We start from the raw sequence: 27101 nt of genomic DNA, 5'->3' as shown, positions 1-27101 counted from the left end.
ACATTTGCTTGCTTTTTCTTTACTCTTCATTGTCATTGGCAGTTTTCTGAGTCCCTTTATCTTTAGAGATTTTTTTTTTTTTTTGCATAAAACATGCAGTTGATTTTTTTTCTATCTGACTCGATGGTCTTTTCTTCTTTTATAGCTGAATTGATCATTACATTTATTTATTTTATAGATATGTTTGGTCCTGATTCTATCATTCTATTTATATACTGTTTTTATATTTTTTTGTCATTTTCTGGTATCAGTATTTTTGTTTTCAGGTCTGAGCTTTCCATTTAAATTCTTACTTCTGATAATTTTGAGGATTGGTAACCTGATTTTAGTTCTAGTGGTTGCTCAATGTCATCCTTTAAATAATATGTATATATTTTTATTTCTTGATTTATTGATATTAAAAAGGAAATAGAATCTATTAATGCCCCTGTATAAAATGAGGAATTAATTTATACTATTGAAATTAGGAAAGCTCTTCTGAAGGGCATCTTTTCTGATAAACAGCTAATGATAGCTCCTTATCTATCAGGGACCGAAGTTCTTGCTGTTGAATGGGGTTTTGACGTCATTAATTCATCTGTTCAACAGCATGTCTTGTTGCTTCTCTTATGATGCTGTGTGTGTGAGTGCTCCGTCGTGCAGTTGTGTCCCACTCTTTGCAACCCCGTGGACTGTAGTCCACCAGACTCCTCTGTCCATAGACTTTTCCAGGCAAGAATACTGGAGCGGGTTACCGTTTCCTCCTGCAGGGGATAGGGATCAAACCTGTGTCTCTTGCATCTCTGGCATTGGCAGGCAGATACAAACATATAATTCAGTCATGCATCCGGTCCTTATTAAACTTCTAATCTAAGAAGGAAAACAAACACTGAGCAGATAATCTTAGCTGTGTGGAAATGTGACACAGAAGAAATAAAGGAGCATACCTGTGTCCTCACATGGACTCTTATGTATTAATAAGATTATTGTTACAACTTTTCCTGCCACATGAAAAGCTTAGGGGCCTTACTAACGAGTATTCTGATTCCATGGTTGTCTTAGCATAGTAGTCCCCTTTCAGGTATATTACCGCCCACTTTGTATAAGTTGTGTTCATGACAAAGTTCAGGCGAGCAGCTGCAGTGCAGCAGACAGCTACTGTACCTCCATCCCCTTCAACTCCAGTTTTTGCCTTTTGCTTCCTCCTTCCATCTTCTCTTAGCCCAAATTGTTATCTTTTGCCTTAGCAAGAGATCTCACTATAGTTTGCACAGCCACATGAATCAAGCTTTTCCTTGATTTACGTAATAATTTTCTTGTCATTATCCAGCCTTTTCTTCCTAGGTCACTCCCCCAAAATAAGAGGGTAGCTCATGTTTGCCTTTTGATGTTTGCAAGCCATAGTATTTAAGTTAAGCTGTTTTTGCTGACCCAAACTAGACGACTTGAATATCATACGGGGTTGGTTTGAAATACAGCGGTTTATAAACTGGACAGCAGATTCCTTCTGGGCAGGAAGCATCATTTGTGCAGCTCTAACCCCATGTCTTGCATATTTAGCTTCTCATGAGTCACTGAATATAAAGTGAGCATTTTTGGGGTTTTGCTTTAGTCCGCAAATACATGACAAGATCCTTTGTTCTTTGATCAGATTTAGCAAGAGCCTTAGAAAAGTGAATAAGATATTCATTGAAATTATGAAATCCTAACATGAGAAAATACTCTGGGCAACTCAATAAAATGCTTATGTTTTCAAAGAACTTCTTCACTTTTTATCAGTATTTATCTTCTGAGGTATATAAGGCAGTTATTAGTATTTCTATTTTACTAGTGAAAATACATTCTAAGGGGATTAAGTGACTTCCTAAGACAGCACATCCACGTGATGGTTGAGTCAGGACTGAAGCATTAAACTTTCACGGCAGGGTTTTCCTGTTACCCTGATCCTGTCGCTGAGTCATGTCCGAATCTTTGCGACCCCATGGGTGACCCCTCTGGCCATAGATTCTCCAGGCAAGAATACTGGAGTGGGTTGCCATTCCCTTCTCCAGGGGATTTTCCCGACCCAGAGATCGAACCTGCGTCTCCTGCATTGACAGGTGGATTCTTTCCCATTGAGCCACCTGGGAAGCCCATACTTAGCCATAAATTCATCCCCCAAAATTTGAGTGTCTCACATCATGCTCTTGACAGAGATGAAGACTGTGTAAGTTAAAATTCATGTAATGACTAGATTCTAAAGGTGACTTTTATTTCCTCTTCTTTACGAAGTAGTAACACTTCTGTCTTCAGGTACTTTAAAAGGTATATTACATCTTACACATTTTAAATATTTTCTTTCAGTAGAAAAAAATGCTTATAGTCCTATTTCTTTGACAGTTACTATCAGGGGTGTTAATTTGTTGCTTAACAGTGATAGAAAATACAGAAACATACAGAAAACCATCATAAGAGGCAAACTTCCATAGATTTTCTGACAGCAGGCAATGGCAACAGGGGAGTAAGGCAGAAGAGGGTTGAATCAGGAATTGGATTTGTTAATTAGAAGGTTACTGTGACCTTGGGCAGGTCAGTTAACATAATATTAGTAGAATCCAGGTTAGAAGGAAGGAATGGAAGATGAGGAAATAAGAAAGTTTCTCCCTTAGTGGAAGGAAGAAGACAGGTGGTTTGAAGGAGATGTAATAAAATAAGGGCTTCCGAGGTGGCTCCGTGGTAAAGAATCCACCTACCAATGTGGGAGACGTGGGCTCTATCCCTAGGTCAGGAAGATCCCCTGGAAAAGGACATGGCAACCCACTCCAGTATTCTTGCCTGGAGAATCCCATGGAGAGAGAAGCTTGGCGGGCTTGCAGTCCATGGGGTCACAAAAAGAGCTGAACATGACTTAGTGACCGAGCAATAACAATAAGGTAAATAAGGACACTTTCTCTGTTAGCCATGTTCCAGTGTATCCGCCATGTCAGGGGAAGAAGCCCGAGGAGAGGAAGGAGTAACCTGGAACATGTGAGAGAAGGATTTGGGCATAGCTATGGGCAGGATCAGAAGGAGGCAGGAGAGGATATGACCAGGCATCGTGTGTAGAGAAGCCCTTAGAAAGACAGCAGGGTCCAGGAGACAGAAGGGAAGTGAGGGAAGGGTGAAGTGGTCCAGGGGCGATCTCCAGGGCAGAGTGGTTTGACTCGTTAGCAATTTTAGATGAATTTAGTTTCATTATTGAAATCTCTGTGTGTTTCTATATAGTTCAGTTTAATTTTTCCTAATGGTGATTGTAATTTCAAAAGGTAACAGTTGTATTTTAAGACAAGATATGAAATGTATATGAAGATCTGAGTTTTAAGTTTTCATCTGGCTCAATTTGGCAAGATGCTGTTTCCCTGGACTTTTAATTTGGAATTGTCTGGGCCCTACGGATAGCTGCATACTAAGAATTTATGGAAGTTAAAATGGTAAAAATCAGCTCATGGTTCTGTTCTGTTGTACCTATACTTGAGCATCTGAAGTCATTCCGAATGGAGCTATGTTGTTCTTAGTCATCAGTGATGTTTTTGCACACACGTGTGTTCTCTGATCCTGTGGGTATAACAGGGAACTGCCTCTAAAGTCTGTACACACACAGATGCTTTTCACCTTACAGGTTGAGATATAAAATGTCATGTTTTGGTCGTTTGAAATTCCGCATCTTCCGGTAGAAATGATCATTATAAATGGTTCTAGCGTCCCAGACCAGCCCACAAAAGACCATTAAGTCTAAAGTGAAAGTGAAAGTGTTAGTCTCTCAGCCAGGTCTGACTCTTTGTGACCCCAGGCTCCTCAGTTCAGTTCAGTTCAATCGCTCAGTCGTGTCCGACTCTTTGTGACCCCATGAATCACAGCACGCCAGGCCTCCCTGTCCATCACCAACTCCCGGAGTTCACTCAGACTCACGTCCATCGAGTCCGTAATGCCATCCAGCCATCTCATCCTCGGTCGTCCCCTTCTCCTCCTGCCCCCAATCCCTCCCAGCATCAGAGTCTTTTCCAATGAGTCAACTCTTCGCATGAGGTGGCCAAAGTACTGGAGTTTCAGCTTTAGCATCATTCCTTCCAAAGAAATCCCAGAGTTGATTTCCTTCAGAATGGACTGGTTGGATCTCCTTGCAGTCCAAGGGACTCTCAAGAGTCTTCTCCAACACACATTTCAAAAGCATCAATTCTTCGGTGCTCAGCCTTCTTCACAGTCCAACTCTCACATCCATACATGGCCACAGGAAAAACCATAGCCTTGACTAGATGGACCTTAGTCGGCAAAGTATAATGTCTCTGCTTTTGAATATACTATCTAGGTTGGTCATAACTTTTCTTCCAAGGAGTAAGCATCTTTTAATTTCATGGCTGCAGTCACCATCTGCAGTGATTTTGGAGCCCAAAAAAATAAAGTCTGACACTGTTTCCACTGTTTCCCCATCTATTTCCCATGAAGTGATGGGACCGGATGCCATGATCTTCATTTTCTGAATGTTGAGCTTTAAGCCAACTTTTTCACTCTCCTCTTTCACTTTCATCAAGAGGCTTTTTAGCTCCTCTTCACTTTCTGCCATAAGGGTGGTGTCATCTGCATAGCTGAGGTGATTGATATTTCTCCCGGCAATCTTGATTCCAGCTTGTGTTTCTTCCAGTCCAGCGTTTCTCATGATGTACTCTGCATAGAAGCTAAATAAGCAGGGTGAGAATATACAGCCTTGACGTACTCCTTTCCCTATTTGGAACCAGTCTGTTGTTCCATGTCCAGTTCTAACTGTTGCTTCCTGACCTGCATACAGATTTCCCAGACTCCTCGGTCCATGGGATTTTCCATGCAAGAATAGTGGAGTGGGTAGCCATTCCCCTCTCCAGGGGATCATCCCGATCCAGGGATCGAACCTGCATTTCCTAAGTGTGTCTAACTTATTAAAAATAACCACTGCTTATAGCCATCTTTTTATCAGGAAAGTGAAAGTGAAAGTGAGTCACTCAGTCGTGTCCAACTCTGCGACCCGTGGACTGTAGCCCACCAAGCTCCTCTGTCCATGGGATTCTCCAGGCAAGAATACTGGAGTGGGTTGCCATTTCCTTCTCCAGGGGATCTTCCCGACCCAGGGATCGAACCCAGGTCTCCCACATTGCAGGCAGACGCTTTAACCTCTGCACCAAAGTGTGTTCAATTTCAGCTCTTTCAGTAAGAAGTGTTTTCCCACTTCAGCTTTATCTTGCTCGCCCCCTGGCTGTCTGGCAGTGACAGAAGGTGCTCTCAGCCCCAGGCCACTTAGTGCTGTTGTGATAAGGCCCAGGAGTCAAGAGCTGGGGCAGAGACTCCGGAAGTGGAGGCAGGAGCTGGCAATTTGTGTGCCAAGGGCGGGGTCTCCCTTCTGTTTTAGATGCGAGATCTGGGCCCCTGCCACTGCAGACCTTATGTTCTCCCGTTCCCTTTCTCTTTCTCTGGACCCCTGGTTCTCAGCCAAACCTGATTTTATCCTCCCTGTCCCAACCACAAATACCCCGGGGAAATTTGGCAGCATCCAGAGACATTTTTTGCTGTCACAACTTGAGCAATGCTACTGGTATCTGGTGGGCATAGACCACGGATGTCGCTAAACATCAAGAACCCAGAATTATCCAACCCCAAATGTCAGTAACGCCAAGATTGAGAAACTCCATTCTAGGCCACTGCTGCTGGCTTGAGGTTTTGTTTTCCCGCTTTTTGCTTCACTGCAGAACAGAAATGTAGTTTGTTTCCAGGTTTTCTCTGACCTTCTGTTCTTGAAACAAGCTCAGAGCCCTTTTGAAGTTTTTCTGTTTTTCTAAGGGCTCTGTTCTCATCACAACATGGAAATAGATGAGGTAAAAATAACAAGGAAAGTACAGTTTCAGGAAAAGCTTCCACGTTATCCACTAGCCTTTAAATAGAACAAACTTCCCATCCGTCTTTAGATTCCGTCCTTCCCCATTGTGGTCTCGTCATTTGCCGGGTTTCCCCTCTTCCTGCCGTACAGCTGAACTGCTGAGTCACTAGCAGGCGGCCTCTCTACTCTGTCCAGATGAGGAGCCGCGGTGGGGAGGGGGAATCCTTGGGCTGCTTTGATGAGAAGGGAGGGAAAGGTTCCTTCGTTATTCCATAGATCCGGCCAGAGCGACTTTCCGTTGTCCTGCTTCTTTTAAGGTAGTCACAGAAAGAGATTACACCCCGGCATTTCCCTAAGTACCCTCCGCAGCACAGGGGTCTCAGTCTCTGCTGGTCTTGCCTCCTTCCCACCCTGCTCGGTACTCACCACCCCTTCTGGCTTCACGGGCTCGTGGCCCGAGCACTCACTTCCTAGGGCTCCGCGCCTGCTCAGGGGCTCTGCTGTCATTGTGAGACCATCATCAGGGTTTCTGAACAAGACCCCTCTGATTCCACTTTGTCTGGAGCCCTGCAACCTGTGTAGCTGCTCCTGCTTTATACTAGAGTTCTCCCAGCTAGCCTTGGGCCGAGAGGGAGGCAGACGGGCTTGCATGAGAAAAGGAAAGGGAAGGGTTTTATGATACTTAGAGTAGCAAGAAAGCTCCCCCGCTGAAACTCGGAGCCGGAAGAGCAGATCGGAACAAAGGCCATGCCTCAGTCTTTATTTGTGAGTGTGTGCCTTTCAGAGCCAACTCTGTTTGCTCCGTTTATATGTATTAATTTTAATGCATAGTAGGTGCTATGATGTGATCAGCAGTGTACTAGACGCCATGGGCAAAAACTAAGTAGTAAACTGCTGTTTGCTGTCTAGAGGTTATCTTCAAGTGTGTTGATAAAACCTCCTCACGTAGTGTCCGTAACCATTTGAGATTGCTTTTATTGTCCCATTCCCTAGGGCAGGAAGCCAGAACATATTGTGATGGTTGTCTGAGTTTATAAAGCTAGTGAGTGACATAGCATGGATTTGAATCAGGGTCAGTCTGACTCTGAAGGCCAATCCCAGTTCACTCAGCTTCTCAGAAGTTCATCCTTCCTGCCCTCCAGGCTGACTCTGAACTTGAGGTCGTGAGCATCCATGGCAAGTCAGTTTCTTTTCATTGGTGAATTTTTTAAAAAACACCACACAGTGCTTTTCAAATGAAGTCTAATGGTGGATGAAAATGTATGTTTGATCTAGATGCTTTTCCATGTGTTTATGAGAAATCAATATTAGCATAAAAGTAACCGTATACAGTATTATAGAAAAAACTCAAGCCTTCCATGCTATATGCCCCATAAAGCACGCCATCTCTCCTGCCTCATGAAACGTCTGCTGACACTCCATGGTTAGTGTGACTTCTCAGAAAGTGCTTTCTTGGAGTAGAAATCTCACTCTTTAATTTCTATCCACCAAATTAAAAAAAAAAAAGGGGTGTTCAGATGTCATTGCTATTCGCAGTTAATTCTGAGAAGGCTAATTTGTAGAGGATGTATTTTATACCGATTCTTCAGTTTTCATCATGTGAGCTGCTCCCGCGTCTCTTTTAAGATTGTCATACAAGTCTGTGCCAGCTTTAGCCTAAATACATCACACAGACGGGCTTCTTAATTCTGCGTGAAGAAGAGCGTGACATTGGCACGGATCGCCTACAATGCACAGTTAACGCAGTATCACTTCGTAGGCAAATGGATTAAAAGCAGCCTGATGACTTTCTCAGCAGTTGCTGATTTTCGTCTGCCTTTGATTTCCTGACCAGAAGGGTCTCGGGCTTGTTAAACACAGAGGCATGCGTGTAAATACTCTCCTAGAGCTTTCACTTGTTGAGCGGAGGACTGTCTAATCACTGACCTGGCTTTTAATTCCAGCCGCACCCCTGACTAGTCGTGCCCCTTTGATGAGTTACTGCCAGGGTGTACTGATAATGTCTTCTTCGAAACACTGTAGGAAAGACTAACCGAATTCTGTATGTGGAGCCCTGAGCACAGTGCCAGGCTGACGGGAAGGGCTCGATGGGTAAGTGGGAGTCGTCCTCCTCCTCTTTTTCCGCCAGGAGAATGTGCCTGGGCACAAACAGATCTTTGGGCGAGCCCTTTCTCTGCTTACCCCTGAACAGTTTGGAATACTCTTAAATATGCTCTGACACATCCTCCTGCAATGAAAAACAGAAAAGCGAGGGTCTGCCTCCAGTCCTCTGCGAGAAGGGGACAGCGTGATATGTTGTTTAATCGTCTAGCATGTTGCATGCTGAGTCGCGTCAGTCGTGTCCGACTCTGTGCGACCCCATGGACAGCAGCCCACCAGGCTCCTCTGTCCAAGGGATTCTCTAGGCAAGAGTACTGGAGTGGGTTGCCATTGCCTTCTCTGTCTAGCAGAATCGGGAATAACTCGGAGATCTCGGTGATTGGGGTACACAGCCTCGTGTGTGCACTGCTGTGCTCTCAGCGCAGACCAGACCAGCCTTTCTCAGATCGAGATCCCCCGCGTCCCTCAGAGGTACCTAAGACGCTTGTAGAATAACATAAAACCAGCTCTCCAACCCCAGACCTACTGAATGGAGTCTTTAGGGCTGAGGTCTCAGAACATGCCTGTACAGTAAGCCACCCTGGTTATTCTTACGTGTAAAAATCATCTAGAAATACTGACCCACACTCTCTGTCTCACCTTGCCTTTGCTTAAGCTGTTTCCTTGGCTTAGAGAAGTCTTTCCTCTTCTACAGAATTCTTAACACATTTTTTCAGAGCTGCCTCGTCCTAAAAGCCTTTCCAGATTCTCCCAAATTCAAGTTAATATTGTATCTTCATTATTGCGGTTAACACAGTCTCCCTTCTAGAGTTTTACTAGAAAACAGTTTCACCAAACAGTAAGCAGCTAGTGGGCAGTGATTGCCGGCTATCCTAATAACCATCCCCAGCAAAATGCTTTGTATCTAATGGGCACTAAAAGAACATCTGCTGAATATGGATCGATTCTCTACTTACTTTTTCCTGGTAAACCATTCTGTTCTGACATCCTCCCAAGAGCACAGATTCCTTCAGAGTATGTATTATTAAGCTCATGGTGGTGGAGGATGGTCTGAATAAACACGATCAGCCTTAGTTCCCAGCCCATCAGAACAGGGGTGGGTGGGTGTGTGTGGGGGGTGTGTGTATGTGTGTGTTGTGATGAGTTGTTTGAGATCCCTGCGTCCTCCTCATTTTCATCTTGGATATCACTTGTAAGGGATTTGTCCAACATGCAGCCATTAAGAAAAGAAAATGGTGTAGTTGTATTCTGGGTTGATTGTCCTTTCAGGAAACAGATTTGATCATTTACCAAAGCAGCAGCTTTCACCATCCGCCATCACGCTTGTCCTCTGGGGCCCTTAGATAAAGTACGTAGAGCAGTTGTTTCCAGCGATGTCATAGAGGTACTTCCTACAGTCATGTGGGACTTCCCCTGGTGGCTCAGATGGTAAAGCGTCTGTCTACAATGCGGGAGACCTGGGTTTGATCCCTGGGTCGGGAAGATTCCCTGGAGAAGGAAATGGCAACCCACTCCAGTACTTTTGTCTAGAAAATCCCATGGATGGAGGAGCCTGGTACAGGCTGCTGTCCACGGGGTCGCAAAGAGTCGGACACGACTGAGCGACTTCACTTACTTACAGTCATATGAGGAGCAAAGGTGTGGAGATGAACTCCACTTTCTAGTAAGATGGTTCCTTCAAAGCTGGACTGTCCCTGTCAGTGACATTTTAGATACTTTTTTGGTTTTGTGTGACTGTTAATCCTGTCCTATGCTTCTCCATCAACTGGTTGGCTGGATAGGGCGTTGCCCAGACCATTGACCCTAGAAAGTTCATGTGGGAGCTCTCCAGTTCTCTTCTCTACTGCAGGGTGATATCAGAGGAGGGCCTGATCAGTGGGGAGTAGAGAGGGATGTACTAACTTAGAGTGAGAGCACATTAAAGAGTTTCTCCAAATATTGACGGAGGACTCCTTTCAAATGTAGGGAGCCTCGTCTTTTCCATATTTCTGTCTCAGTTTCTAATGTTAATACAATAGGAAGAACTCCAGATGCCCACAGTTAGTCGCCTAGTAATCCCACGGAATACATAAACAAGGAGGTCTGAGAGCCTAATGTCAGGCAGAGGAAGACCCGCCCTTTCCCTCAACCCCTCTAGTACATTCACAGCTCCAAAGTGACCAGTCAGGAAAGGTCACTGCATTTGGTGAGAGGAGCTGACTAACCTTTAGAGTAAATGTAATGGAAATCCATGGAATAGGGGGTAGGATAATAAAGTTAAAATGGGCCTGGGAGAACGGAGATAGTACAAACTGATCGTCTTTGACCAGTTTGCTTGGAAAAACAAAGAAAATGCCAATTATATCAGCTGGATAAAGTTTGTATTTATGGGAAAAAAAGATAAAGTACAGTTTCAGCACCCCCAAGGAATCCCCTTGTGCTGACCCCTTGCAGTGGGATCTTCCCTCCACCCCTGACTTCTGGCAACCACCCTTACAGTTTTCTTCTTTTTCATACAAATTCATTCCTACAGTATGTAAAAGACTGGCTTCCTTCACTTGGCATAATGCCCGCTTGATATAAGTTCTATACATATGTTAAAGTGCGAAGAACCCCTTCTTTCCAGAACAGAGCAAATAGGGACCTGAGAAGATGGGTGTGGAGAAGGTGGGTTACATGAACAAACGCGCAGCTCCCCTGGCTGGGCATGTTAGCGCTGAATGCCTGGCGGGGAGGATGGGGAGGAGGGCAGTGGCGACCTCGGCCGTTAAATGTTTTCTTTTCTCAAACTAACCTCGTTTCCTGCTCTGACCTTTCCCACTTCCCAGGGAGTAGGGGATGGAAGAAAGACACACACATATACACACTTACACATTCAGAAATACATGTGCCTCCATTTTCATTTACAGAGAGGCCATCAACCTGTCAGGTTCAACTTCAGATTTTGTTGAGGGCTGTCTGATGATACCAGGACTTGTAATCTAGAGCTGTATACTTATTTCTCAAGCCAAGATTTATTTTGCAAAGTATTTCATTCTAAATTTGTGTTTTCCTTCAAAATAATGGAAATTTAAACATTAAAAATTATAGAAGGTAAAGAATTTAACTTTTGATATCTAGAATTGGGATTTTTTAGATATAATTTATTAGTAATCATCTCTGTATGTAGTTTTCATAATGTTTTTGGTAGTGTTGATTTATATTACAAACTAAGTTATATATATAATTTTTAAATTATAATTTATATAGTTATAAAATTATATAATCTAAAACACTAATCTCATATTCACTGACTCTTCTCTTCACTTTTTCATTAGGAATTAACTGCATTTTAATTTTTGTTGGCTTTTTTTCCCCTATAGTTGTGACATTCAAAGCATAGGTGACTGTGATTTCCCCAGAAAAGCAGGCAGACTTTCCTAGGACATTCATCACGTTCCTTGGCTATTACTTAGAAGAACTAACTACTTCTTCCTCATGATGGTTCATGGTTAATGTATTCATGTCCTCATACGTGTTGACTACATATTCTGCAGCTGATACAGTTTATATGGAGGTATATGGAGATGTTAGCATATACTAAAGGTCTTAAAAGGACAGTAAAGAAGTTACTCTTGGTGCTAGCCCTGTGGTTATTATATAATCTAAGCTATTACTGTTCTGCCATAAATAGAATTATTTTACTGTATCTTCTCATTTGTCCGGAAAGATGTTATTTGACGCTTGTCATGTATTCAGAAGTTAGAACATAAGCTTGCAAGCCCTCAGAGTGCTCAAAAATCTGTTAAAAGTAAACAGGAAACCTTATGCCTACTGTGTGATAGGTGTTTGTGTATATTGCTTTATTTAATCTCCACAATCATGTCCACAGAGGACATTGAACATCTGAGGTTATATAACCTGTCCAAGGTCATGTCTATAGCTGGGGTTTCAACTTGGGTGCATGTGTCCCTCAGGATCCTGATTCTGAGCCCGTTTATTCCCACATCAGTCATTCACACAAATATTTTTTCAATATTTACTATATGACAGGCCCCTGGGTATCCAGGATTAAAGACAGATTTATCAAATTTCTAAGGAGTTCTTTTATCTGCTTTTTGGATTGCAGTAAATATGAAACAGAGTAGAAAAGAGATGAGGCTTGAGGACAAAGACACTCTCTATCTTATCTACTGTTGCGTTCACAGGCCAAGCACAGCACATCGTAGGAGCTCAGTAAATACATTCATGTGGATGAATGACATTAATGACAAGTAATACCCAACTGGGCTTTCCCAGTAAAGAGTTCGTCTGCCAGTTCAGGAGACATAAGAGACATAAGTTCTATCCCTGGGTTGGGAAGATTCCCTGGAGAAGGGCATGGCAACCCTCTCCAGTATTCTTGCCTAAAGAGACCCATGGACAGAGGAGCCTGGCAAGCTACAGTCCATAGGGTTGCAAAGCGAAGGACACAGCTGAAGCAATTCAGCAAGCACGCACACAGTAGCCGACTAGGAGAGAGAATTAAGTGTAGAAAGGATTTAAGATCAAGCAGCAGAACTGCCCTGGACTGTTCAGTGTATGAATAAGCAGTTGCGTATCTCGCTAGACCCATGGGGTAGGCAGAGTCTTCAGCGTGCTCACTGATGCCGGAATGATGCCCTGGGGCCACCTAGTGACTGAGGAGACCCAGGCTCTGTACCACGGAAGGAGAGGGACTCAGGAATGTGGCATCCTGTTTAAAAAGCAGGGAAGTATGCAAAACATTTTAGAAAAGTTTCCTTAAAAAATGGCATTTGTTCCCCTTAAAGTAGGCCAAAGGGCTAAACTTCTGTGTCTTAGAAAAATCACATAGGTGGAGAAATTCTTTCCCTAATGCTCTTGGATAAGGAGGTATTACATAATACAGTTTTTCCTTTTCCTGATAAATTGTAACATTAAATTTTCATGCCAGATGAAACTTTGAAGAACTCAAGTTAATACTCTTTGGAAGATACCTTATATCTTCCAAAGGACTGTTATCTACTTAGGACTGTATCTCGTGCATAGCACATAACAATCTACCAGGTGTAACGAGTGAATAGTCTGCCTAGAATGACAAAGCAAAGGTTTTTGAGTCATATAACTTGAAAGAATTATGATGCGTTGAAGTCATGTTTGAAGTATCATTTAGCTTTTTGTAAGGGAAAAAAAAAATGGGGACGTTAGGGAACTACTGATACGATTTCAATTTCATTATTCAGCAGCATCGATGCGCTACTTTCTTGCCCCGAGAATGTATCTATTAACAGTGATGTTTTGCCTTACAGCTTTTCTGGGAGAAGAGGCTACAAGGACTTAGTGCATCAGATGTAACAGAACAAATTATAAAAACCATGGAACTCCCTAAAGGTCTTCAAGGTATTCTCCGAGTTCAGTTGAGCAGTCCCTGCTGTGTGCCAGGCTCTGTGTCGGAGGCAGTGGAGGCAGATGTGATGAGGGTCGCAGGTCTTTGCTGTGGGGACTGTTTGCCTCACTGGGTGATGCTCCACTTGGGTTTTAGTAAACCCAGAGGCAGTGTGCCTGAAACGTTTTGTAGGTTGCAGAACGCTTCTGGGCGGTGTCTTACCTAAGTATTTTTTTCTGTGTGTACCTTTTGGCTTGAGGTTAATTAGGCTCGTCATGTAAATTAATCCATGTTACGTGTTTAGACCCAAATGCAGCCTAAGTGGCAGACCGTCCCCAGCTTCCTGCTCAAAGCCGCATCGGGCCCCAGCACTTGCTTTTTTCTCCCTTCCTCTTATCAAAAGAACAGCCAGCATCTCTAATCCTGTCTCTCCCTCCGCGACCTGCTGCTGGAAGCCTCAGATGCCCATGGGTCAAGTAACAGGAGCGAGCGGGGTCCGGGGTGGAAAACTCAGCTGCTGGCCTGCCTCGTGGTGTCACACGTTCACTCCAAGTTCTGAGAAGCATTAGTTTTCGAGTGTTACAACTTTGGCTTCCAAATCTTGATACATTGCAGGTTGCTCAAAAATCCTCATAATTCATGGTTAAAGTAGTGTCTCATCCCTCTGTGCTCTTGGAAATTATTGCTTTAACTGGTCTAACACGTTTAGGATTATAAGCAATGCACTTAAATGTAGCCATGGTTCCAGTCTCCTAATGTGCAGTCAGGATGTACAGTGATTAATCCTATTCATGTGGATATTTTGTTAGTTGAAAAGCTGTTAAAGGTGTAGGTACAGCCTACTTGAATTGGCTTTTCCTTTGAAATCCCTGCACAAGAAAGAAGTGTTGAGACATGGCAAGCTACAGGGGAAACGATTCCAGGACCCTAGGGACACATTAATAGGGATATTTGAATGTAAGATGACTTTAGAAGGGACTTAGATCATTAAAAATAATTGACCTTGCATGAGGAAATGTAGCCAACTTTTTAAGAAGTTTAATACCTTGGAAATGTATTTTTAAATTCTGATGAAGTTTTATTAAAATACTCAAGTATTGGGTTACTGTTTCCTTAATGTTAATTCTTTATTGTTGATAACTAAGTAAATGTGCTCTTATCTTTTGCTGCTTTGGCTTGTGTCAGTTTTAAATATCTGATCTCAGATGAATATAAAGACAATCAGTTGTTTTAGGCTCCACAAGGTTTGCTCAACACAGCTAGAAACGTCCTAGAACTGATGCGTGTTTCTAATTGCAGGAGTTGGTCCGGGTAGTAACGATGAGACCCTTTTATCTGCTGTCGCCAGTGCTTTGCACACAAGCTCTGCACCCATCACAGGGCAAGTCTCTGCTGCTGTGGAAAAGAACCCCGCTGTGTGGCTGAACACATCTCAACCCCTCTGCAAGGCTTTCATTGTCACAGATGAAGACATTAGGTAAGAGCAGAACATGCCTTCAAAAAACTTGTCTTTTACACTTGATGCTTTGTTTATTGCTTGTTAGGTTCAGTGACACTTCCTAGTGAGTGATGAACCTTCTTTACAAAGCTGGTGTAAAACAGATGCTATAGGATGTTTAAAACAAATGCATGCTTGAAAAAAGTAGCATTGTATAAGGTGTATCATCCTGATCATCCCCGAAGGACGGAGCAGTCATACTCTCTCCACATGGTTTTTGTGGTCTCTCATGCAATCTGGGGTTCTGCCTTTCTGCTCTGAAGAGTCCGTGCATTCAGTTACGCCTGTTCTGATTGCTCTCTGCAGTGGCAGATCATTGCTGTGCTGCTTTGAGTTCAGTTGTGTTTTCAGAATTCAATTTACTTACCTTGATTTTATTGATCTCACATAAACCCAATTTAGAGATTTGTTTATCTCTACTTAACTTTGTTTCAAGTAAAGGTTTACGGTGGCTCTGAAGAGACACGCACACACACGCATAGTGAGGCACACATTACATACATCCAGTGAAGCCAGATGAGAAGCAAACGAGAAGAAAGACAAAGAAAAAGGTAAAGCTATTATGTAGAGCAGAGCCGAGAATGAGAAGCAGACGCAAGCTTCATCCATTAACATCTTTTACTCTTTCTGCTGCTGGGCCACGAATTAGGTTTATAGCAGCAGATTATGAAGGGAAACCATATCTCTCAGATAATGCCCAAGGAGTATAAGCAAGCCATTGCTCAGGAGAAACAAAACTATTCCAGATACTAAAACCACAAAGAAATTCTTACATGGGATTTACGGATTTCAGTATTATTCTTTAGAATGATTGTATTGTGGTGGTGGTTTAGTCACTAAGTTGTATCCAACTCTTGTGACCCCATGGACTGTAGCTGGCCAGGCTCCTCTGTCCATGGGATTCTCCAGGCAAGAATACTGGAGTGGGTTACCACGTCCTTCTCCAGGGGATCATCCCAACCCCGGGATCAAACCCACGTCCCCTGCATTGCGGGCTGTCTCCTGCACTGCAAGTGGGTCTCTACCACGGTGCCAGAATGACTGTGTACTGTACTGTATTTCCTTTAAGAATAGGAGAGGATGTATACTTCATTATTTCTGTCCTCTGAATGTAAACCCGAAAGCTTTACTATTCCTAGACCAAGCCAGCAGGTGACACTTTTGAATTAAAAGAGAGATGTATTACATTTCTTTTTTTGTTTTTTGTTTCCTAATTCCATGAAAGTTGGTATGAGACTGTTTGTTAAATGCCTGCGTCTAGCCAGGTTTATAATTGGAAAGCCTTTCCTGGATTTTAAAGTAGTTCCTTTTGCAAAGATGTAGGGCGGTTCACAGTTGCATTCGGATGCCTTGATGATGTAGAATTTATGATCAGTGTTGTTATTATTATTATTTTTAAGTGTGAAATCAAGGAAAGGAATCAGCTTGCTCTTTGGACTGTTCCTACCCTTGAGGAAGGAAATTACTCAGGAGGCTAGTTCCCCTCTGTCCTGGAATGAGTACCCAGTTCATCAGCCTGGGTCCTGCTAGGTCCCTGTGGGTGTTGACTGAGGTCCTCCGATGACAGGGGCCCATGGGGACATCTTGGGGCTGTGTTAGAATCCTGCTTACCACATCCGGCAGAGGCTTTACCCTGTTTTCATAAATGTGGGAAGCCTCTCTCAAGACAGAAGAGATGCGGTGGCCCGTGTCAGATTTTTGGGTATACTTCTCCAGCCAAGCCGGATCTGGATGCTTTTCTTTTAGGGTAAACTCATCTGACGGATTGTCCATTTGATCGCGTTGTCATAACAGAAATCATCAAGCCAAACATTTCTTCTCCAGTTAGTACATATTCAAAATAAATGGCCGCAGATGGAATCATCACCTTTTCTCCAGTTGTGTCTCCAGTAATGTGTTTGTGTTAAACCTTCAACTAAGGATCTCAACATTGAGCACATGTTTTTTTTTTCAGCCACCGTGATAACTATTTTCCTTCACGGGCGTATTTGTTTTCTGATACCCAGTGATAAGTTCTCACAAACCTCGCCGTTCAAAGCAATAGCTGTTTGTATCTCTCAGTTCTGTAGGTCGGAAGTCCGGGCGGCCATGACTGGACTCCCTGCCCTGGGTCTTACACAGCTGAAATCTGAGTGTCTGTAGAACTGTGTGGCCTTCTGGAGCCTGGGCTCCTCCTAAGCTTGTTGCAGAGTTCGTGTCTTTCTAGTGGGGATGAAGCCTCTCTTCCCTTGTTGGCTGTGGGATCGGGTTGTTCTCAGTCGCAGTTTGAAGCTGCCAGCAGCTCCTTGCCCCGTGGCTTCCTTCACATTCCCTCTCCTGCTGCTTTCTAGAAGGGCCCAGCCCCTTTTAAAGCCTCTGCTTTCTTATTAGGTCAGGCCCTCTACGATAATCTCTTTCAATTAACTCAGGGTCAGCTATTAGTAACCTGAACATAGAATGACATCCCATCACGTGTTCCTAAGTCCTTCCTGCCCTTAAGGGGAGAGAATTCTGCCTGGGATGTGACCAGGGGCCCATGGGGACATCCTGGGGCTGTGTTAGAATGCTGCTTGCCACATCCGGCAGAGGCTTTACTTTGGGTTTTCATAAATGTGGGAAGCAGCGCTCAAGACAGCAGAGGAGCAGTGGCCAGTGTCAGAGTTTCAGATACACTTCTCCAGCCAAAAGCGCTGTTCCTCCCATTTCCTTCGTCTTCCTGATGGGGTGACGCTAGGGGAGCTGTGCAGACACTCTGTTATGAGGCATGAGAGACTGCCCATGACCATTTATCATAAGCCTGGAGTTACTGAGCCAGACGTAAGACTAACTGTAAGAAATAAACATCCTGTTTTTCATGACTCTGCTCCACTGTGTGAAAATCTGTTCAACTCCAGGGACTTCCCTGGCGATGCAGTGGTTATGTCTTCACCTTCCAACGCAAGGAGTACGGGTTTGATCCCTAGTCCAAGAGCTGAGATCCCACATGCCTCAGGGCCAAAACATAGGACAGAAACAGTATTGTAACACTTGCAATAAAGACTTTAAAAACGAACGTGGTAGATGCTCAATTGTGTCCAACTCTTCGCGACCCCATGGACTGTAACTGGTCAGGCTCCTCTGTCCATGTAATTTTCCAGGTAAGAATCCTGGAGTGGGTACCTGTTCCCTTCTCCAGGGCATCTTCCCAACCCAGGGATCGAATGTGAGTCTCTTGCATTGTAGGCAGATTCTTTACCATCTGAGCTACCAGGGATCAAAACATCTCTAAAAAAGAAAAAAAAAAATCTGTTCAGCTCTAGTTTCTGTGAATATGATCGAGGCTACAGAGCCTGACTCAGTGGCTGCTCCCCTCTTTTCAAAAATTCATTTAAAAGGTGGAAGTCTAAACCTTTATCTCTTTGTGATGTTTTTATGGTTTGGTAAAAATGACATCTAAAGTTTTTGTGGTTACACAACATATGTTAATTTCGCTTACCTTGGACATAGACTAATGAGATAAAGAGAAGTGGGGACTAGACTGTAGCAAACGTGACTTCACAGCTGGTTGAGGACCCAAGGGGCGAATGCCCAGGGCATCTTAGTGGAGTCTTCTGGAACATCGCCTCTCTGGCCTTCTGCTTGCCCCGGTTTGGGGCAGTGCCGTGGTTTGTCTTCTTCAATGATGGATGGAGAAACTGGTGCGTCTTCCTTCAGCAGAGCCCTCAGGATCCCTCGCTGCATCTCTTCCTCGTCCCGGGGCTGCTCCCCTCCAGTCTGTATCCATCCCAGCACCTTTCCTGCGGCCTCTGGAGGCGGCTTGTCCTGTTGTAGTCAAGGCTCGCCCTCCCACCTGGGCCTTCGCCTCTGTTCCTTTCTTGCTTCTTTTCTAAGCCTTTTACTTCCACGCTTGTCCCTTCTCTCCTGTTTCTTCAACCATTGCCTCCCCACTGGGTTCTGGAGGCGAATTTCTATTTGCCGTCTTGATTTGCTGGAACTGTTTTAGGAATCTCTCTTGCCCTGTCAGGGAGCTGTTCTCCATTTTTTTTTCCTGCTTTTTAAGGATGAAATGTGGTACCAGTGGTGCGCTCCGTTTTTCATGTCATGGTTCTGCCTCTTTTGTGTGACTTGGTGTTTTTAACTCTCACTTTGGAGGTTCCTTGAGAGTCCCCAGGACCCAGAGAACCTTGCATGTTCTTCACTTACTCGGCTCAGCTCAGCTCAAGGGTCCGCTCCTCCTCTGCCCTCCGTGTGCAGGGTCGTGTGCTCTTGGCTCCGTCGTGACGGCCCACGGTCAGCAGGCTGCGGACCCTGGGGAGAGCTCCGACTACCCTCCCCGATGCTGCCAGAGGCGGCGGCTGCACCGGCCCATCTCACCTCCACCTCCTCCATCCTTCTCAGCGCTTCACCCAGCACATCGCCTTGCCTTCCTATTTTCCGATATCACTTCCCTCTTTTATTTCACATTATCCCTTATAGGAATAACCCTGAACCTTCACGTACTTGAAGTTTTTGAAGTTGAAGAAAAGGTCCCTGAAATAAACCTCCTCCTGCCGGAATTCTCTGTGAGATGAGGGTTTCCCTGCCTGTCCGAATGTCCCCCTTTTGGGGCAAAGCTCATCTCCCACGAGACCGGGTTTTTGTGAGGGTTAGAGGTCACTTTTGCAGAGTCTAAGGAGAAGGAAGTGTGTGTTTCTGAGGAATTTTCCTGACTTTGGAGTAAAGATAGACCAGGTCATCGGCAGCATCGTTGTTCCAACACCGGCCAAATTGTTGGTGTCTTTTTACTCTGTTTTTACAAAGGAAACAGGAAGAGCGAGTTCAGCAAGTACGTAAGAAATTGGAGGAGGCACTGATGGCAGACATCTTGTCGCGAGCTGCTGACGCGGAGGCCATGGACCTCGAAATGGACAGTGGAGATGACGCCTAAGATTGGCATCAGGTAAAGCAGCGCCGGGACGCCTGGAAACTCGGGGCTTTTATTTCCTTGCTCTTGCCCTTGCAGCCAGCTTCAGCGGCGCCTGCAAAGCCTTCTCCACTGCGTATCCTGTGTACGTGCTGTTGTTGGGCCCCCTTTGTATTTAAGGACCATAGCAGAGTGCATCCTTTTCTTCTCATGATGTGAAAATGTTCACACCCCTGCAGCTGCTTGCGAGGGATCTGGGCTCCAAGGTGTCACTGGAGCAAAGCAGAGGAGGGAGAAAAGGACTCTGCCAGGGAGAGAGGCGTGGCAGGAGGCAAGGCAGCCGTCGCCTCCGCCATGGTCGCTTTCTGGGGTAAAGGGGTCTGTTGTCACCTACATAAAAGTATGGTCACAGAGTAGGCAAAAACGCCTCCCTTTCCCCTCCTTTTCTGCTCTCTCTAGCACAGACTTGATGCAGGGAGACCAAGGTAGGAGTCTGCTGCAGCTTAGCAAGAGGTGACGGTGGCTTCATGAGGGTCTCGGTGTCATGGATGCAGAGAGAAATGGAAAACCCAGCCTGAGATTTATTTTGCGGTAGAATCGATTTGACCGGGTGGCTGACTGATAGGAGGGTGGGAGAGTGGGACGGATGACTGAGCCCAGGTTTTACACGGGAGCCCGCTGGATGGATGGGAAGGGGTCCTGTTTGGTACAGGGGCAGACAGGAGGTGTCACATGCTGGGAGGAGGAGTTCCTCCTTCACTCAGTCTTTCCTTCCCATCAGTGCTTTTGTCTTAATTCAGAGTGGCTTATGCCACAGTGGCACTGAAATCAGGTAATAATTAAAACTTTTTACATTAACATGGTCAGCGGCAGCAGCGACCTCTGGCCGCACAGTCTCCTGACCGTGCAGAACCATTTAAATCCAGTTTGGTGCTATTTTAAGTAGCTTTCTTTTGGTTTCCATATCGAGGACAGGAAGATGGCTGTGTTGACGCTGAATCTTGTCTGCCGTTCCAACACGGGTGTGTTTTCTGGGCTGTGATGAGCACACTTCATATGTGTAAAGTCTCTCAGGGGGTCTGAAAGTGTATTTTTTTGGTCCAAAGACTTCAGCGCAGTGCGGAAATCTGAGAACTGATTCTAAGAAAGCCCTCTTCTTCAGAGCTTTTAATTGTTTTCCAGACTTCTCCCCTAAAACAATGTAGGAAAAATCAAGGGTCCTGTCGTTGAGGTTTACTAGACCTTTGCCTACTTTGCAGATTACTTTGCAGGTTGACGTCAAGGCAGCTCCCTGGTTCATGTAAGCGACCTTGTGTTATAGGGACTGGGTACTTGGCTCACATAAAGGCCAGCATCGCTCAGTGCCTGGCACAAAGGTGGTTAACGTGGAAAACAAACTAATTAACGTTGAGTGATTAAAGTGTTAATATATATTTAAAAAGTAGCCAACACTTCGGCATGTTGGGTAGGGAGAAATTGGTATTATATATATCGTATATTAAACTTGAGAACGGCATTATTAGACCAGGCCATTAGACTTTGGGGTTATAGAACATTTAGAAGTACATCTTAATTATGAAAACTAAATTTACCTAAATCACTAATTTAGCCCCATGTATACCTACAGTGTTCAATAAGCCAGAGCATGGCCACATGACTTAATTAGGGGTTCATAATTAACTGTGGAATAGGTAGGACTTAGCTGGACTAAAGGTGGGGCTTGGCCAAGTTCAAATGCCTGCTAACATGCAGGACTCTGTACCACGCAGTTCTGTTTAGGTATGTTCATTGCATTATGACAGGGCTGGTCTTTCTAATGGTCCTTCTTAGCAGGATGAACCTTTATTTGTTTTATACCCACATACAAAGTCCATGGGTCGCAAGAGTTGGACACAGCTTGTGACTACACCACCACTACCACACATGTACACACACATGCACACACACACATACGCACGCACGTGCACACACAGCATGCATACGCACACATGCACACACATTCATGCATGCGCGCACACGCACACACACACGCAACCCCCTCAAAAACAGGTTGAGGTTTGGTGTGTTACTTAAGATTTTACGCTCAAGAAGAGGGCCCAGGTTGCTGAACATTTTAGGAGTGATTGCAAGAAGATAACTATAAAAACAAAAAGTGTTAAGATTTAAAGCTACAATTGAGATGAGTATCAAATACATAAATAATTGAATTGGCAATTGTACAATATAATTCATCCAAGTTAAGCAGTAATAAGACTTCACTGTGTTTCTACCTATAAATTCTCTGAAGTAAAATAAATTATGGTGAAATAAATCATTGTTAGTAGAAATCTTCCTAAATTTTCTCAATATGTTTGGATTTAGCAATATCTATGATTTTTTTTTCATTTGTGTGCCCTGTGATTTCCCATTTTATGCTGATTTACTTAATGATAGAAAATATTTTCATAAGCAAAGGGGTCCATATGATTTCTTTGAAAATGAAATGAAGATTCTTTCAGAATTAAGAAAATTGAAACAATTAAAAAAGCTGTTGAGTCCTTTTTATGTACAAAGTGCTGTAACTAAATGCTATCAAGGCTTTAAAAATCCTTTTCTACGTGAAATTTGGTCTCTCACTGCTTTCCAAGTTTTGCTGACCTCACCTGAGAAATCATTGAATTACTTAAGTCTGTTTGTTTTCTTGCAGGTAACTTTCGACCGACTTTCCCCGAGAGCAAACTCCTAGAATTGACCAAAAACGTTTCCACTGGGTTTTGCCTGTAAGAAAAAAATGTACCTGAGCACATAGAGCTTTTTAATAGCACTAACCAATGCCTTTTTAGATGTATTTTTGATGTATATATCTATTATTCAAAAATGATGTTTATTTTGAGTCCCAGGACTTAAAATTAGTCTTTTTGTAATATCAAGCAGGACCCTTAAAATGAAGCTGAGCTTTTGATGCCAGGTGCAATCTGCTGGAAATGTAGCACTTCCATGAAATACTTGTTCCCCCCCAATTTTCATATGAACAGATCAGGAGTACCAAATAAATTTCCCAACGAGTGCTTATGGTGACTTCACTGTATATAAACAGATTTTTATACTTTATTGAAAGAGGACACCTGTACATTCTTCCATCATCACTGTAAAGACAAATAAATGATTATATTCACAGACTGATTGGAATTCTTTCTGTTAAGGAGCACACACCATGCATAGTCCCTTCTTAGGATTTCTGATACACGTTCAGCCGTCTTCCCTGGGCCTTAGGTTTGAAATGAAGGTGGTGGGAAATAGTTCATACATTTGCAATATGCCTCTGGATATCATGAGAATTGTGCTCAGAATTCTAAGTTGTCATGTAGTATGGGTAATTTTTATTTTCCCTTGCCTGTAACAAGTACTTTTGTTACTTCTATAAAAATAAGGCATTTTCTTCCCTCGGGCATGAGTTAGGTACACACGTGCCCTTCAGATGTTACTGGAAGTCCGTGACTGTTTTTTGAGAACATTTTGTATTTTTGAGTGTCTACTGGCTTACAGAGTTAACAGGTGCAGGTGAGACCCTTTGCCACAGAGAGAGGCAGCATTCTGGGCAGACTCGCTAAATGAACCAGAGTGTACCGCTTTGCTAGTTACTACCCAGCCTCTAAAGTCTTGATAATTTTTTTTTTTCCTGTTGAAACTCACAAGCATTAACTTATTACTTCTTAAATTCCTTGATATCTAATTGCTCAAACTGGCACAGCATTAAGAAATGAGTTTTAAAAAACAAAACAAGGTAATCTGATGCCAAGAAATGGAACTAAGCAAATTTAAGTATATTTTGAGAAAAAAAGAGCAAACATAATATCTTTCTATAGGAAGGGCTTATGCACTTCTTAACTCTGAGTTCTTTTAAAATTAGATGCAAAATGGTGTGATCAAGGATGTGGCCAATTCCCTATAAATATCACCTCTGTGTGTGTGTGTGTGTGTGTGTGTGTGTGTGTGTGTGTGTGTATTTTTTTTTTTAATTAGTATTTCCAGCACCCTTCCAGTTCCTGAGGAAAGAAAAGAAAATAGTGAAAGCAATGTGACTGGCTAGGTTTGAGCTGCTGTTTCTCTGGACCTTATGCCAAACTGCATAGACAATACCTTCTTGGAATTCCTGATTCACATTCAATTTTGATCTTTGGGCCTGAGGCCACCAATTTCCTCAGAGTAATTCTGCTGGCAAATAAGCAAAGATGCTTGTAGACTCTGAGAAGACAAGAGGCAGTGGCTCCCTGCCCTAGGCCCTTCTGACTGTCCCCAATTGGGGCGACAGTGGGAAGTTAGCATTGATTCTTTTTGAAAGCTCTCATGACTAGTTAGACTGAATGCCCGAAGGCTTTTCTGAGACTCCTCTAAGTCCACGAGTCTTCATTCGTCATTAAGCTTGGGGTAACGTCACCTTGGCCACATGCATTCATTTCACAAAGCAGCCCAACCAAGACATACCTGCTTTTATAAGCAACTTTTGTATTCAAAGGAAGACCACAATGTAGCCACATACAAAATTTTGATTTTTGTTATTCTGTGCGTTGCTCAGGTAGAGAACAAGGTTCGAAAGCCATTACATGGTGTCCAGCTGAGAACCAAAAGTCCAGGTGTTCGAAGTGTGCCACAGGACATGTCCAAAAGCACATTCATCATCTTATCCCCCCAGCCTTCCACCATCTTGCATTCCCTAACTCAGGGGATGGCAGATCATCTGATCCCGCTGCCCGCGGCAGACGCCCAGGAGTGATCCCAGAGGCCACTCTTGTCCTTGCCGCCAACATCCCATCAGTCCTGTTAGCATTACTAACCACCTTTCTCACATCTGTTTATCAATAAATAGATAAACATGTCAACCCGCGTGTCTTCCCCATTCCCACAACTGCCACCTTCATGCAGCCTCCTCTCCTCTCCTCTGCACTTGGCACCTTCTGCTTCTCATCTGTCCCCTTGCCCTCCATCCGTCCTTTCCCTCCTTCATGGAGGCATCAGTAATGGTCCTGGAAGCATCTGTGATCTCACCGTTTCCCTGCTCAAAATTCCTCCCTTGTCTTGTGTGGATGGTTTAGAATCCCACTTAATGAGCACTTTGAAATGGAGAGCACCTGGGTTTGAACCCTACTTTTGCCATTTGTGTGACTTGTCAGGTTTACCCAATGTCTTTGAGCCTGTTCCTCCTCAGTGAAATAGAAGTAATAATACCTACCTCATAGAGTCGTCGTCAGGACTAAACGAGATGCTGTTTGTCACGTGTTAGCACAGTTCCTGGTGTGTTGTGACGGGCTCTGCAGGTGTCATTTTATGTCACTTCCAAGAGTCATTTGCTGATAACCCTAACTACCCTCCACTTTATAAATACCCCCAATACTCTTTATTTTCTGCCTTGGCACTCTGTTCATTTCCTTTGTAGAAATCTTCTAAACCTGTATTTTACTTATTTGTTGACTTTTTTTTGTCTGTCTGTCTTAGAATGTAAGCTCCTTGAGAGCCAGGATGTGTCTCCCTTGTTCCCTGTTATAATCCCAGCGCTTAGCCTAGTGCCTGGCACATAGTAAGCACTCCATACGGGTGCATTGAATAGACGGACAAATGATGGAAAGGCTCTTCAGGATCTGATAGCCGCCTGCTTGTCTAGCTCATCCTGCCACTGTCTCCGCCGCACCTTCAGCTCAAGGAAAACCGCATCACCTGCTCCTTTGAAGTGCTGCTTGGGCCTCTGTGTCTTTGCCCCTGTCGTCCCCTCTGCCTGCCTGCCTGCACGGCCGGTTCTCAGGCACTGGTCGCGTCGCAGCTCGGTGTCTACCTCCTCTGTGAAGCTGTCCTTCATCCCCTCCAGGCAGATGTGCTTTTCTTCTCTCTTCCAGATTCCTACTGCACTTTGTAAATACCTCCATGGAAGCACTTTATTGTAAATTTGTTTGCATGTCTGTTTCTACTTTTAGACTGTAAGCACCGTGAAAGCAGAGACTGCATCTTTCCATGCTTGTGTCCCCAGAGCCCAGCTCAGTGCCTGGCACAGAACAGTGTGTCAGTAAATACTTGTTGAATGAATCTGTGAACACCAAGTCTTGCAGTTGGAAAAGTCCTGCAAGACGTCTGTGTTACCATGGGAAGGAATGCCCCTGCTGGCTTCCGGAGTAGTTTTTTTTTGTCCTAGAGAGGAGATCAAGAAAGCATTATGTAATCTCTTTGAATATAAGATGACTTGTTTGAATTTCTGAAGTTGAACTATGTAGATCTTCGTAAATGATTGCGAAAGATGTCAAAAAGCTTGTGATCCCTCAAATGCTATAAAGTCCAAAATAAATATTTGCACTATTAGTATTTCCATAGTCAATGCTATGCGAAAATGTACAGCAATAAATTTCGAAGCTTTAAAAATGTTTGTGTAAGTCATCTTCAGTGACTTAACCTATGGAGGAATCTCGGACCTGTGTTTCCCGGACACAAGGTGGGCCTGCGGACTGGGGTTAGGGCCCCAAAGCTTTCAAGCTTATCCAGTGACGCTGCTTGCCGTCGTTACTGAGACGCTGGCTCAGCATTCGGCTGGCGTGTCTAGTGAGCAGAAAGAGCTGGAAGGGTTCTCAGAATCAGGTGGTGGCCACGCTGGACCTTGCGAGGCCGTAGCCTCCGGTCCTCCGCTAGGACTGTCACAACTCCCTTGTCCTGCCCACCTTCACGGCTGGGACGCATACACGACCCAAGTGTGAAACCTGCCTCGGTGGCTTCTGAGGTGGAGCCGTCACATCCGTCAGAACAGGATTAGCTACGGGATTACAAGTTGCAGCAATGGCTTATCAAACCTCCCTGTCTGAAAGGTCTGGGGTGCACTTTAGTTTTTTTAAGGAGGTTTTTTTGTTCGTTTGTTTTTCTGTTAATTTTTTTATTTGGCTGTCCTGGGTCTTCACTGCTGTGTGTGGGCTTTCTCTAGCTGCGGTGAGCAGGGGCTACTCTGCGTTGCGGTGCTCGGCCTTCTCGCTGCAGTGACTCCCCTTGTTGCGGAGCACAGGCTCTGGGGTGCCTGGCCTTCAGGAGTGGTGGCATGTGGGCTCAGCTGCCCCGAGGCTGGTGGAATCCTCCAGGGCCAGGGATCGAACCCGTGTCCCCTGCATTGGCAGGCAGACTCTCCACCGCCGGACGCGCCAGGGAAGTCCCTGGGGTGGACTTGAAAATTTCAAGTTGCATACTGATTTTTCTAGAAGGGCCCATGTAAGTGAAAAAGTGTTAGTTGCTGTGTGTCTGAGTCTGCAAATCCCATGGACTGTAGCCTGCCAGGTTCCTCTGTCCATGGAATTCTCCAGGCAAGAATACTGGAGTGGGTAGTCATTTCCTTCTCCAAGGGATCTTCCTGCCGCTGAGACTGAACCTGGGTCTCCTACATTGCAGGCAGATTCCCATCTGAGCCATTCCAGAAGAGTCCATGTACGTGACTCTGTTAATTACTTGGCTTTGTTTG

At 44.2% G+C, this 27101-nt stretch overlaps 1 protein-coding gene across 1 annotated transcript in view; it reads left to right on the top strand.

Annotated features, from left to right (window-relative positions):
* The window catches only part of MBD2 (methyl-CpG binding domain protein 2), a 67772-nt gene extending 44974 nt beyond the window's left edge, over positions 1-22798 (top strand). The window contains exons 4-7 of the mRNA XM_052660300.1: positions 13207-13297; positions 14583-14760; positions 19540-19678; positions 22329-22798. Of these exons, the coding sequence (XP_052516260.1) occupies positions 13207-13297; positions 14583-14760; positions 19540-19666 (396 nt within the window). The 3' untranslated portion in view covers positions 19667-19678; positions 22329-22798. The remainder of the gene's footprint in view (positions 1-13206; positions 13298-14582; positions 14761-19539; positions 19679-22328) is intronic.
* The last annotated feature ends 4303 nt before the right edge of the window (positions 22799-27101 follow it).

Source organism: Budorcas taxicolor, chromosome 22 (assembly GCF_023091745.1).
Source record: "Budorcas taxicolor isolate Tak-1 chromosome 22, Takin1.1, whole genome shotgun sequence".
NCBI classification, from domain to species: Eukaryota; Metazoa; Chordata; class Mammalia; order Artiodactyla; family Bovidae; genus Budorcas; species Budorcas taxicolor.
Note: the sequence above shows the minus strand (reverse complement) of the source record. Positions and strands in the feature narration are given on the sequence as shown.